This window comes from Echinops telfairi, unplaced genomic scaffold (genome assembly GCF_000313985.2).
Source record: "Echinops telfairi isolate 266 unplaced genomic scaffold, ASM31398v2 ScPeMD7_7356;HRSCAF=8355, whole genome shotgun sequence".
NCBI classification, from domain to species: Eukaryota; Metazoa; Chordata; class Mammalia; order Afrosoricida; family Tenrecidae; genus Echinops; species Echinops telfairi.
This window is the reverse complement of record NW_022111256.1, coordinates 1,313,718-1,325,300: the sequence shown is the minus strand read 5'-3', so window position 1 is coordinate 1,325,300 and position 11,583 is coordinate 1,313,718. Positions and strand designations below refer to the sequence as shown.

At 56.6% G+C, this 11,583-nt stretch overlaps 1 protein-coding gene across 1 annotated transcript; it reads right to left on the bottom strand.

The window, feature by feature from the left end:
• Window positions 1-5,332: 5,332 nt before the first annotated feature.
• On the bottom strand, window positions 5,333-9,955 carry LOC101662999 (PILR alpha associated neural protein). Its single transcript, XM_004708124.2, has 5 exons — window positions 9,856-9,955; window positions 9,094-9,605; window positions 7,861-7,942; window positions 6,727-6,948; window positions 5,333-6,382 (listed from the first exon to the last, which is right to left on the bottom strand). Exons 1-5 carry the CDS (start codon window positions 9,870-9,872, stop codon window positions 6,361-6,363), a joined length of 855 nt encoding a protein of 284 aa, XP_004708181.1. The 5' UTR covers window positions 9,873-9,955; the 3' UTR covers window positions 5,333-6,360.
• Window positions 9,956-11,583: the final 1,628 nt, after the last annotated feature.

Below are 11,583 nucleotides of genomic sequence, written 5' to 3'. Positions count from 1 at the left end.
GGCGGTGGGTGGCCCCCCTCCCTCCCCGTTCACTCACCCGGAAGTGGTGCTGCCGCTCCGGCTCCCGAGAACCCCAGTTCCTCCACGCCCCCCTCCCTCTCACCCTCCCCCCGAAGGCGGAGAGAAGCGCCGCCGCGGAGAGAAGGCGGGAGCCGGAAACGAAAAGGGGGGGAGGGAAATAGCCCCGGGGGGGGCGGTAGTGGGGACTGGGGGGGGCGAGGCCGAGTCACTTCCGGGACGGGCTGGAGCACGTCCGGCGCCTCTAGGGCTGCCGCACAGTCCGGGCAGAAGTTACGACAAGTAGGGGCGGAAGTAGCTTCAGCCGGGGACGCCGTTCCGCCCGCCGAGGCCGTGACGCCGCAGCGGAAGTGGAGGCGGGTCCTGCCCAGAGCCGAGCTGGGCTCCCCGTGTGCAGGGCTTCCGGGGAGTGGGGGGGTGGGAACGCGCGACAGCTTCATAAATTATGCTTCAAGATTCAAGGGAAGGTATGGATTCTTAAAAGGCTAGGGTCCCATTTCTCTCCCCTCAAGGGGAGATGTAGGAAGTTGTTTCTCTTTGACGACCCCCCAGGATGTCGCAGCTCTTTGCATAAGCGATAAAGCATAAGAATGTGTCCGAGGTTTCTGAAATCACCACTCGGGCCTCCAAAACTCCCACTGCTATCAGGCGATCGAGACTCAGTAAACCCTCCTTTCCCATTTGGGTTTTTGAGGCTGTTAATCTTTCAGGGAGCAGAAAGCTTCACCTTTCCTCTGAGGAGCAACTGTTGGATTTGAACTGCTGACCTTGTGGTTAGCAGCCCAGCACATAACCCACTATGCCGCCAGGGCTCCTCAGGCCCAGAGAGGTAATTCATAACTTCCTCCAGCCACCAAAATCGGACCCATCCTCCACCATGAATTCTTCACTCAGCTTATTTTTTCACTCAGCTTTTTTATGTTGCTGTCTCTAGCCCCATCCTTGCGCTTACATTGTTCACTCTCCAGTTCTTCCCGCAAGAGGCAAGACTTCTGTGTCCTCACAGCCTGCCATTAGTAAACAGTCAGTAAACATAGGTTGTATAAATAAGCCAGCTGCAGTTCCTCTTATGAATTCTTTCAGGAAGGTTTCCCTGGCTGCTCCAACCCATAATGGTCCTTTTCTTAAATTTCCACCACGCTGATAGCTTGTACCTTTTATTGCAATTGTCACATATGCGGCAAGAGAGATCAGCCCTGGGAGAAGGGCATCATGCTTGGTGAAGTAAACAAAACAAAACCCAGTCCACTGCCACTGAGTTAATGCCGACTCAGCAACTCTAGAGCACAGGGCAGAAACGCTCCTGTAACTGTTGATGAGGGTAGTAAGACCCGTCTTTCTCCCGAGGAGCAGCTAGTGGTTTCAAACTGATGACCTTGCAGCTAGCAGCCCAACGAATAACCACTGTGCTCCTGTACAGGTAAACATAGAGCAGCAGTGAAAAAGACCAAGGCCCTGGACAAGATGGCTTGGCACAGTGGCTGCAACAATAGGCTCAAACATAAAAATAGTTGAGGAGGGCCCAGGACCAGGCCGTGTTTTGTTCTGTTGTATACACGGTCCCTCTGAGGTGGCATGGACTCAATGGCTCCCCCTCACAAACCCCCCACAGCAAGACCGTCCACTCCATTAGGGAAGAAACTGCCCTGTCACTGCTCGCTCTCTGCTTTGCTGAGTATATTACAGATGTTGAAGAAATCTAGGTTGCTTGAGTAAAAGAAGGCTGCCACCAGTGTGTGGCCTGATCTGGTCAGACTGCTGGGCCCACGACTATTAGACTGCCGCATAGCTGAAGACCCTTTTCAACAGTAGTAGGCCCATGCTTAAGGAGCCCTAGTGGCACAAAGGGTTAAGTGCTCAGCTACTAACCTAAAGGCTGGCAATTGGAACTTACCCAGGGGCTCCAATGGAGAAAGATCTGCTCATCTGCTTCCATAAAGCTTACAGCCACTCCCCTCTCCGCTCCTCTCCCTTGCTCCTCTCCTCCCCTCCTCTCTCCTGCTCCTCCACTCCCCTCTCCTCTACGCTCTTCCTTCACCTCACCTCACCTCTCCTCTCTTCTATGCTCTCCTCTCCCCTCACCTCTCCTCTCTCCACTCCTCTCCCCTCTCTCTGCTCCTCTCCTCTGCCCTGCCGTCTCCTTTCTCCTCACTGCAATACTCTCTCCTCTCCTCCCCTCTCCTCTGCCCTCTCCTCTCCTGTCCCCTTTGCTCCCCTCCTCTCTCCTACCTCCTCTCCCCTCCTCTCCTCCCCTCTCTCCTGGCTCTCCTCTCTCCTCACCCCTCTCCTCTCTCCTCTTCTATACTCTCTCCTCTCCTCTCCTCTCTCCTCCCACCTCTCCCCTCTTCTCACCTCTCCCCTCTCCTCTACCTTCTCTCCCCTCCTAAAGAAAAAAAAAATATTTAGAAGCTTACAGCCAAGAAAACCTCACGGGGCAGCTACAAGTCGGCACACAACAGCCCCTTGCTTAGAGAGCAACGGAACCAAAGTCATGATACATGTTAGTTACTTAAAATCAGACTCAACATTTAAGTTACTTCTCCAAGGTCGCAAGGAAGTAGCACAGACACCTAAAAAGACATTTAAATATTAGATGTTTACCTTGGGTTTGTATCTGTTTTTAAAAGTCCTGCTCTGTCACACTTTCGGACTCAGCCCCGTTTGTTGACTGAGCAGCAACAGATGGCAGTATGATAAGGGTCCTGAAGGCTCAGATGAGACCCCAACCTAGTAGCTGCAAGGGTTCGTTAGAGATAACCGATTCTGAGAAGCCTGGACATTGGGGCTGGAGTGGAAAAGTGGGAACAAAATCGTGGTGATCACCAGAAGGGCTGGTTCTCTTCCTCTTTTCCTGTTTACATCCCCTGATACTCTCTGGGCCTCAGTGTCCCCATCTGTCGGCCCTGCTCCCGCCTGTGTTATAGGAAGCAAATGTAAGTGCTCTGAACTCCTTAGAGAAAAGCTCTAGAGATAAACGTGGGGTGGAGGGGGAGGAGAGCTGTTAATTTTAGCCTGGGGTTCTCCAGCTGGTACACTGTTTATATCTTGAATCATTCCACACTCCGAGCTGCGCCTGGGAGAGCCCTCCTCCCGGGGGCTTCCCCATTCTCTGGTTTGGTTTGAGACAGTGGTAAGCATTCCAGAAAAATGCTTAAGAGAAGTCTGGCTGAGTCATTTGATGCACCGCCCAGGAGCCAGGGAAGCCTGGTGAGGACAGACCCCAGGGAAGGCCAGTGAGGCATGGCCTCCCAACCTCTGACTCCCCAGAGGGCAATGCAGCCATTGTTTATGCTCCTGGTCCGGTCACTAAGCAGGGACTGCTTGGTCCGTGGTAGTCCTCTGAGACCCTCCCAAACGCCCACAGACCCTGTGTCCACTCCAGGAAGAGTTACCGGTTAGGGCTTGTTCCCAAGTGCTTCCTTGCTCTTCACCCTTAGAGGGACAGTCATTCCTTTAGGACAAGCAGGAGGCTTGGGTGGCCTCCACTCTCTGTCTTTCTCCGCTGTCAGACTTGGGATGGGGAAGAGGGCAGTTAGGGAGAAGGCATGGGTGAGGGCATTCCAGTGTCTTGCTGGTGTATTTTAATTTATTTAAATGCAGACACGCAGCAGTCCAATCAGGCAGTAATTAATTCCCTCTTCATTAGGGGCCTTCCATGTGTGCCTCTTGCATATGTATGAGCTGCGGGGTCACACTGTCCCTCTGATAGTCGCTGAAGGTGATAGAGCCAGGTGTCCCAAAGAGCTCCTGAGGACTTCGCGCTTCTCCCCCAGCTGTGCCAACACCTCTCTTCCTACCTACTCAACCCCCAGCCTCACCTGGAGGACTAGATTATTCCTGGGGGGAAAGAAGAGACAGGTTAGCAAGGCTTCCCTTCCCATCCTCCTCGAATGCCTCCCTCCAATTCCTCCTTGCACCCTCTCAGCGCCTCAGGTGCACCCTGGGGTACTTTCTCCCTTCCTCCAGGGTTGAGGCTGCCACTGCTGCAGGCTGGAATCTTTTCAGGCCCCACCTGGTTGGGCGGATCCGAGCCCGCCCTCACACCTCTGTTTATAGTTGACTTCTCACTCCTTGGCCCCACTCTGCGTCTTTTCCCCTGGAGCAGTCTGTCCCCTGCTCAGGGAGTCTGACGCCCTGCAAGCACACACTGCTCAGGTACTGAAAAATACGCCCTCCCCGCCACAGGCACGGAGGCACACTTCCCTGGCTACACAGCAAAGCTCCCAAACGCCTAAAACACACACCTACGGGCACAGACACCTCCCCGTTGCTTCTAGCTTCAGAGATAAACACCCAGAACCATGTGCAGTCCCAGGTGTCCCAGACAGGCACACACACCAGTCTGTCATCCATCCTCCCCGGGGCTACCCCATTTCCAGGGAGCAAGTGGGGCACAGATTGGGGGGTGGGGAATGGGACCTGGGTGGTTACCATGGCAACGGAGCCGAGCAACAGTGGAGGAGAGGCTGCTGTGTGAGCTTTGGCAGGGCTGCCACTGGAGATACAAACCTAGGATTGGGGACTCTGAGTGACTGACCCCAGCTGGGCAGCCTGGACTCCCTCCCTTGAACACAACTCTTGATTCCACCCCTTGTAGCCCCCCAGCGCCTTCTCTCTCAGAGCAGGCAAGGTAGAGAAAGCCAGCGTTCCCACAAGTCTTCTCATGCTGCGCAGTTTTGGGGGTGCAGGCACGGTGGGGGGGGGAGTTTACGGGGGAAGCTGAAAATAAACAAGCCAGGCTGCCTCTTTCCTGGGGCTCCCTTTCATCTCTCTGCCCTTGCTCCAATTCCCTCTTCTCCCTCGTCTGTCCGTCCTTCCGCTCACTGCATTGGCTGTCTCCTCCATCAGTTTCCTCTCTTCTGCCTCGTTCTCATGGTCTCTCTTGACCTTCCCTGGCAAGGAGCAAGCAAGCTCCTCTTCCCAGAGCTGCTCCTGCCAGTCTCCCTCCTTTCAACCTGTCCCAAGCAAAAGCCCCAGCTCTGGGCCAGGTCACATCTGGTCTGCAGGATTGTGCCATCTCCCCACCCCATCCTTTCCTTCCCTCCGGCCTTTGCCCCTTCCCACCCTTCCCCTCCCCTCGCCACAGGGGTCAGAAAGCAGAACCCAGGGACTTGAATATCTTGCAAAGGCTTTATTTGAAAATTTTGGAAACTTACATCCCACAAGAATTCAAGATTATCACCACAAGAAGAAGAAAGAGATAATACAAAAATATATATCACAGCATAGGAGCCAGGTAAGAGGGGAAGGAGGAAGGAAGGCAGAGGCTGTGAGAAGTTAAGGTGGAAACCTGAGGAGAGGGAAATGGGGGGCGGAAGGGGGGGGGCGGGCGGGGAGAGAAGACAAAGGGAGGGAAGAAGGGGACTGAGGAAACCCAGCAAGGGAAGGGGTCATTTTGGAAGCAGAGCTCCGATGGCCTTGAACCAGCTGGCTCCATCCCTGGCAGCTGCAGAGGCGGACTTAGGGGGGCCCTAAGGCAGGCTGGGGAGTGGAGGGCCGGTTCAGGGAGCTCCCGGACAAACACACGGACAACAGGACAGACAAACACAAGGGCCTTAAGAGGAAGGGTCGGACCAAGGGGAGCCCCTTTCTCCCGGAGTACAGTAGGTGGCTTCCCCCAAACCCAGGTCTCGGACAACAGAATGTAGCAGTGGGGTGGGGAGAGGCGTTTGGAGCCCGCTGGGTAATGAGCTGAGCGCACACCCCTGGAGCAGGACGGAAGCCGGTGCAACCCATGGCCTGAAATGGGATGGGGCCGTGGCAAAGGAGGGCCAAGGGGTCCCTGACACACTTCCCACCCATGGACAGGGTAGCATGCAGGGGCCACAGACGAGACCAGTGGGGGTCCATGAGAGGGAGAGTAAGCACGACACGCAACAGCACACGCAACAGGAAATGCATGGGGGATGGGGAGGTGGGTGAAGTGTGCATGGACCAGGGGCCCAGATGGGAGAGAAGAGAAAGCCTGAGACACGTGGAACGAGAGGGAGGATGGACGTGGGGGACTAACTGATGGGACAGGTATCGACTGACACAACCAGGGTGCCGAAGACTGGCCGCACATAGGCCTGGCCGGTGAGGGTGAAGGTGAGTGTGCAAGGCTTCCATGTGAGTGTGCAAGGGTAGGAATGAGGGACCAGGAGCCACCGATGTATGAGGCCCCCCCACCTCCAAGAGGGTGAGCAGGTAGGTTTGCCTACATGGCCAGGGAGCATTCCAAGAGGGGGCGGTGCAAGGGAGCACCTGTGCCCCCCCTCCGCACAGCTCCCCCACCCTCATGGGGTGAGGGCTATGATAGCCCCTTGGCCTCCTGCTTGGCAGCCCCCCAGGACTGGGGGAGCATCACAGATTCACCAGAGGGATCCTGAGAGGAAGAGGGAAAGGGTACAGTCAGGGACCAAGGGGCAGGTCAGAGTCAGCTGAGAGGGCTGAGGCGAAGGGGAGTCGGGGTTAGAGGGCACAGCTGGAGCTAAAGGACAGTAAAGGAACAGGACACAGGGCAAGACAAAGTCGGGGAAGAGGAAGAGACCCCCAGACAGGAGCTGGTCCGTCCCCTGGGAAGGAGAGCCAGGGTCTGGGGGGCGGGGGGCTATGACTGTCCCTTCTCCACCCACCCTGTGAAGACCGGACCACCACAGCTCAGGACACCTGAGTTGCCTTCCCACCTCCCCCCACCCGACCCCCTCAGCCCTTTGCCCTTGCCCTCACCGGTTCAACTGGAAGGCTGGAGCCCCTTTGGGCTGGGGCATCCCAGGTCGGGGTCCCCCTCGGGGCTCCTCGTGGTCAGGGGTGGGGATGGGCGAGTCCCCGAAGGCCCCCAGCACAGTGACTCCAGCAGGGGACAGGTCTGTCAGCGGCTGTTGGCTCTCTTCCTGCCTCAGGGCACCTTGCTGTCCTGAGGGTCTTCGCCGCTTCTGGCTGCGGTCCCAGCTGGGGCACCAGAAGGGGAAAAGGGCTCTCTCACACAGAGTACACCCTCCAACTCTGGCCGATGGCCCTGGTCACCCCCAGCCTCACCCAGGTACTCCCAACATCTGCTTCCAACAGTTCCCTAGCCAAGTCTGGGGCGGTGTGCCCCGGAAACCATCCCCCTACTCCCAGAGGGCTCAGGGCCAGTGTTCCCAGGGCTGGGCCTCCACACCTCATTCTGATCCAGATCGCAGCAGGAGTGTCCTCTACCCACGAAGGCACAGGAAAACGCCCCCACCCCCAACCCCTACACATCCCAAAGAGCCACTTCCTCCTCAGCAGGCACCTAGCAGGTTTCCTTCTAGTTCAAAGTCAGCTAATGACCCGAGGACGGTGAGTAATGATTCCCTCGCCAACGTGTGAAGGACTGAGTGCCCCATTATTAAAGGTGCGCAAAGGAAGAGCCAGGTTTTCTCCCTCTTCTGTCAGTTTCAAAGGCTGGGTCAGTTTTTTTCTGCCTGCCTGGGAGGGAGTGGTACCCACCCCAGTCAGCAGGCTGATTCCAAGTCCTGCTAATAACCCCAAAGTAGAATTGCCCCCCACAGTTTCCAAAGCTACTAGTCTTTATGGAAGCAGAGCGCTTTAGTCAAAAGGCAAGCACTTTAAGCCCTGCACCACCAAAGCTCCTCCCAAAGCCTGTACTCCCTAGAGCTCCCGAGGCTCTTCAGCCCCGCCCCCCCCCAGACAGTCTGACTTGATTTTGCACTGCTCCATCCTTTCAAAGCCTCACTGCATTTTCCTAAAGCCTGGCCTTACACCACTGTGTCTTACTCCTCTACCAGTACCAAGATCGCTGCCCTTACTTCCTTTCTCCTTCCCGCCCAGACGTTCGAATCCAGTCCCCATCTGCCAGCTCCCCCCCCCCCAACTTACCAGAACTTGAAGATGATGCCCGTGGCCACAAGAACAATGATGATGGAGATGGTGATTGTGACATAGAGCTGGGGGTCCACACCTGGTCGGGGGAGGAGAAAGTTTTAGGGAGGCTTGAGGTGGTAGGGCAGGGCACTTGTGAGGAGGAGCGGTGGAGCACATCTCCATGCTGGCCCCACCCAAACCACTGGTCCTAACCCTCCATCCTCCCTGAGCTGAGACTTCTCCCCTTCATCCCACTGTTCCCCTGCCCGGAACAAACTACTCTTTTCTAAAAGTCAAATGTCAATTCCTGGATGGTTTCCGGCTGGGCAGGCAGAAGCAATCACTCCTTTTTCTGTTTGTTTTTCTAAAGATATGCTGTACATGCCTCTCAAACTCAAGAAACGCACTGCTACCGTGTCGATGCTGACGCATGGAAACCCTATGGGGCAGGGTAGACCTGCGCCCGGTGAGTTTCCGAGGCTGTTACTGCTTACAGGAGTAAAAAGCCCCATCCTTCTCAGAGCGGCTAGTGGGTTCGAACTGCTGACCTTGTAGGTCACCACCCAACTCGCAACCCACTAAGCCGCCAGGCTCCCTACATCATGAATGACGTAGACTCATTCTGAGCGGTAGACTCATTCTGAGCGCTTATATATCTGTCTTTTCCAATGGCCCTGGGCTCGTTGGGGGCTCGGATGGCATTGTCCTCATCTCTGCAGCCTGTGCCCAGTGTGAACACTAGTCCATATGTTGAAGGGGCTAACAGACAAAGCCCCTATTCCTGCCCCTAAAGTTCTTCTTTTTTATCATTTTATTGGGGGCTTCTACATCTCATCACAATCCATACATACATCAATTGTGTAAAGCGCATTTGGACATTCGTTGCCCTCCTCCTCAAAACATTTGCTCTCTACTTAAGCCCCTGGCATCAGCTCCTCATTTCCCCCCTCCCTCTCCACTCCCCGCTCCCTCATGAACTCTTGATAATTTATAAATTATTATTATTTTGTCATGTCTTACACTGTCTGACGTCTCCCTTCACCCACTTTTCTGTTGTCCGTCCCCCAGGGAGGAGGTTATACGTAGATCCCTGTAAGCGGGTCCCCCTTTCCCCCCCCACCCTCTTTCCACCCTCCCGGTATCACCACTCTCACCACTGGTCCTGAGGAATCATCCGCCCTGGATTGCCCCTTAAATTCTTTAACCCACCTTCCCACCCTCACATCCCTACCAAGCTCTCCCACTCACCTTCCCCACGGCCCCCAAACAGGAATGGCCGCAGGGTAGCTGGTGCCTCTCCAAGGATGAGCCCATCTCCATCACCCCGCATGGAGTCGGAGTTGGGGTGGGGGGTAGCCAGCCCATGGGGGGCAGCAAAACCATAGTCCAGAGGCAGAAATCCAGGATTGGCAGAGTTGGGGTCTCCCCCATCCTCTCGAGAGACTGTGGGGCCCCACACAATAGCCCAGGGGTACTGGGAAGAAGGGGGCCCCTCCTCAAAGCCTGATGGGGTGGCAGGGGGCGCAGTGCCTGGCAGGACTTGCCTGCGTGATCTTGGGACCCTTGGGGATCGGCTTGGTGGGGGTGCCCGCTCCCACACACATACATGGCGTGGCGCCGACGGGCCTCCCCGGGCACATGGAGGGCGGGCTGGGGCTGGGGGGGTCCGAGGGGAGGAGGAAGAGCCCTGGGCAGGTAGCAGGAGAGGCAGCAACAGCAATGGCCAGAGAGGGAGGAGGTGGGATAACATCAGTGCAGGCCTGCAAGAGGGAGAGAAAGTGAGTGAGCCCCAGGCCCCAGCTGGGTCTGGCTATAGGAAGGGCAGGCTCATACCAGAAGTCTGGGCCGCCAGGGGTTCCTGTAGGTATCCCCTACCCCACCCAAACAGGTGGGCCCTGGGCAGAGTCTGCCCTCATTTCCTATCCCACTAGTCTGGAGCCCTGGGTGAAAGACCTTGGGTGGGCACAAGGTGAATGGGCTCCAGGCTTCCCTGTGCTGGGCCAAACTTACCACATCCTGGGCTCCATGTCTGAGGTCTTCCTCAGCTGTGACCCAGATTTTCAGCCTTTACTGGGGGAGGCGGAAGGGGACAGTCACACTCCAAGCCTGCCCTGTGGAAGTCCTCAGCTCATCCATCCATCCATCCTTACCCCTGTGTCTCGTCCCACACCATACCTACAATCTACCTAGCCAGCAGCCGCGCTGCTGCCACCCAGAGCCCCCCCACTCGCTTCTTCACAAGATTTTGAAGAATAAACCTCCCAGAGTGGCTCTCCACCCCATGCCACCCCCAACCCCTATCTCCAACTTCCCAGGGCCCTGTTACCTCCCCACCCCGGGGTCTACTCTCCCCTCGGCAGCTTCCTTCCTCACTGCCTCTGCCAGCAGCTCCGAGCTTTCCTTAGATCTTAATTTAGAGTCAAGAACCTTGTGATTCCTTGAGCACCTACCGCTAGGGAGGGAGTCTGAGGGTTGGGGGGTGGGAAGGGGAAGAGATTGGCAAGGGGGAGGGAGGAGCCTGCCCATCCCACTTGTAGTCAAAGGCATTTCTCCTTAGACTGGCTCCAGAAGCCTGCTTCTTCCAGGAGGAGGCGGAGGAGAGATGGGAGAGACAGTAAAAGGTGGGTGGGAGAAAACTACAGGATGTGTAATCGTCCAAATACACAGGTGCCCTGGGAAGGGAGGTAAAGTTGGGGAGAGGCCACCTCACACATGGAGCTGCCTGGGCAAGGCATCCTGGAACCACTGGGGTCCATTGGCTTTGAAAAAGATAGAGCATGTTCTCAGAGCCAAGGGATGGACCGCCGCCCCCACCCCCTCCAGGGACCAGGCTCCCCAGAATGAATGAAGCTATGCTACCCTGTGCCCCCTGGAACCTGGGTCTAAATCTGTAGAGTGCGTCGCCCCCAGGATCACAGGGACACAGATGGGAATGGGCAGGGAAATGGAAATGGAAGTAGGCGGTGGGAAGAAGTGGGAAGAGGTGTGAAGGGATGAAGGGCTGGGGGTGGGGTGGGGGGCAGGGAAAGGCTAGTTAGGAGTGGGGAGGGGGGCGGCGAGAGGATCGTGAAGAGAAAGCGGCCCTAAAGTAGGTGAGAGCGAGGCGTCTGCCCTGAAGGAAAGTGGAGTGGAAAGCAGAGGGGAAACCAGGGTCCAGGGAAGGGGTACCGAGGGTACCGAGAAAGTCCGAATGGCCAGGATGGAGAGGTCACAGCCGAGGAAAAAGAAAGGACGGAGGGTGGGGATAAGGGTCCAGGTCAGATGGAGCCGTGGAAAGAGGGGATGGGGAAGCGCCCCCCACCCCTCAAGGCCAAGGATGGGGAGAAAGAAAATGGAAACAGAAAGGGCTCAAGAGCGGAGGAAGCAAATGAGCCCAGGAAGGGGCTCAGAAATCAGAAACAACAAAGATGGAGGAGTTGCGAATTATTTCTTCACATTTCAAGGGAGGTGGAGAGACGGCCGGCGAGGGGAGAGGTAGGCAGGGAAAGAGTCGAGCCAGAGGGAGGAGTGTTAGAGCGAACCAGTGAAGCGGAGAAGGTCTCCCGCGGACGTCTGAGGCTGGTCGACTGCAGGACTCGGTTACCCCTCCGACTTGTGCACCCCCCGCACCTACCAGCATCCCCTCCAGCCGGGGACCCTGCACCCCTATTAGCCACCCCTTCCAGGAAGCCCGCAGTCCCCAGGTCGGCGCCTCCCCCATCCTCTCCTCTGGACTCACAGACCTGTTGTGCGCAGGAG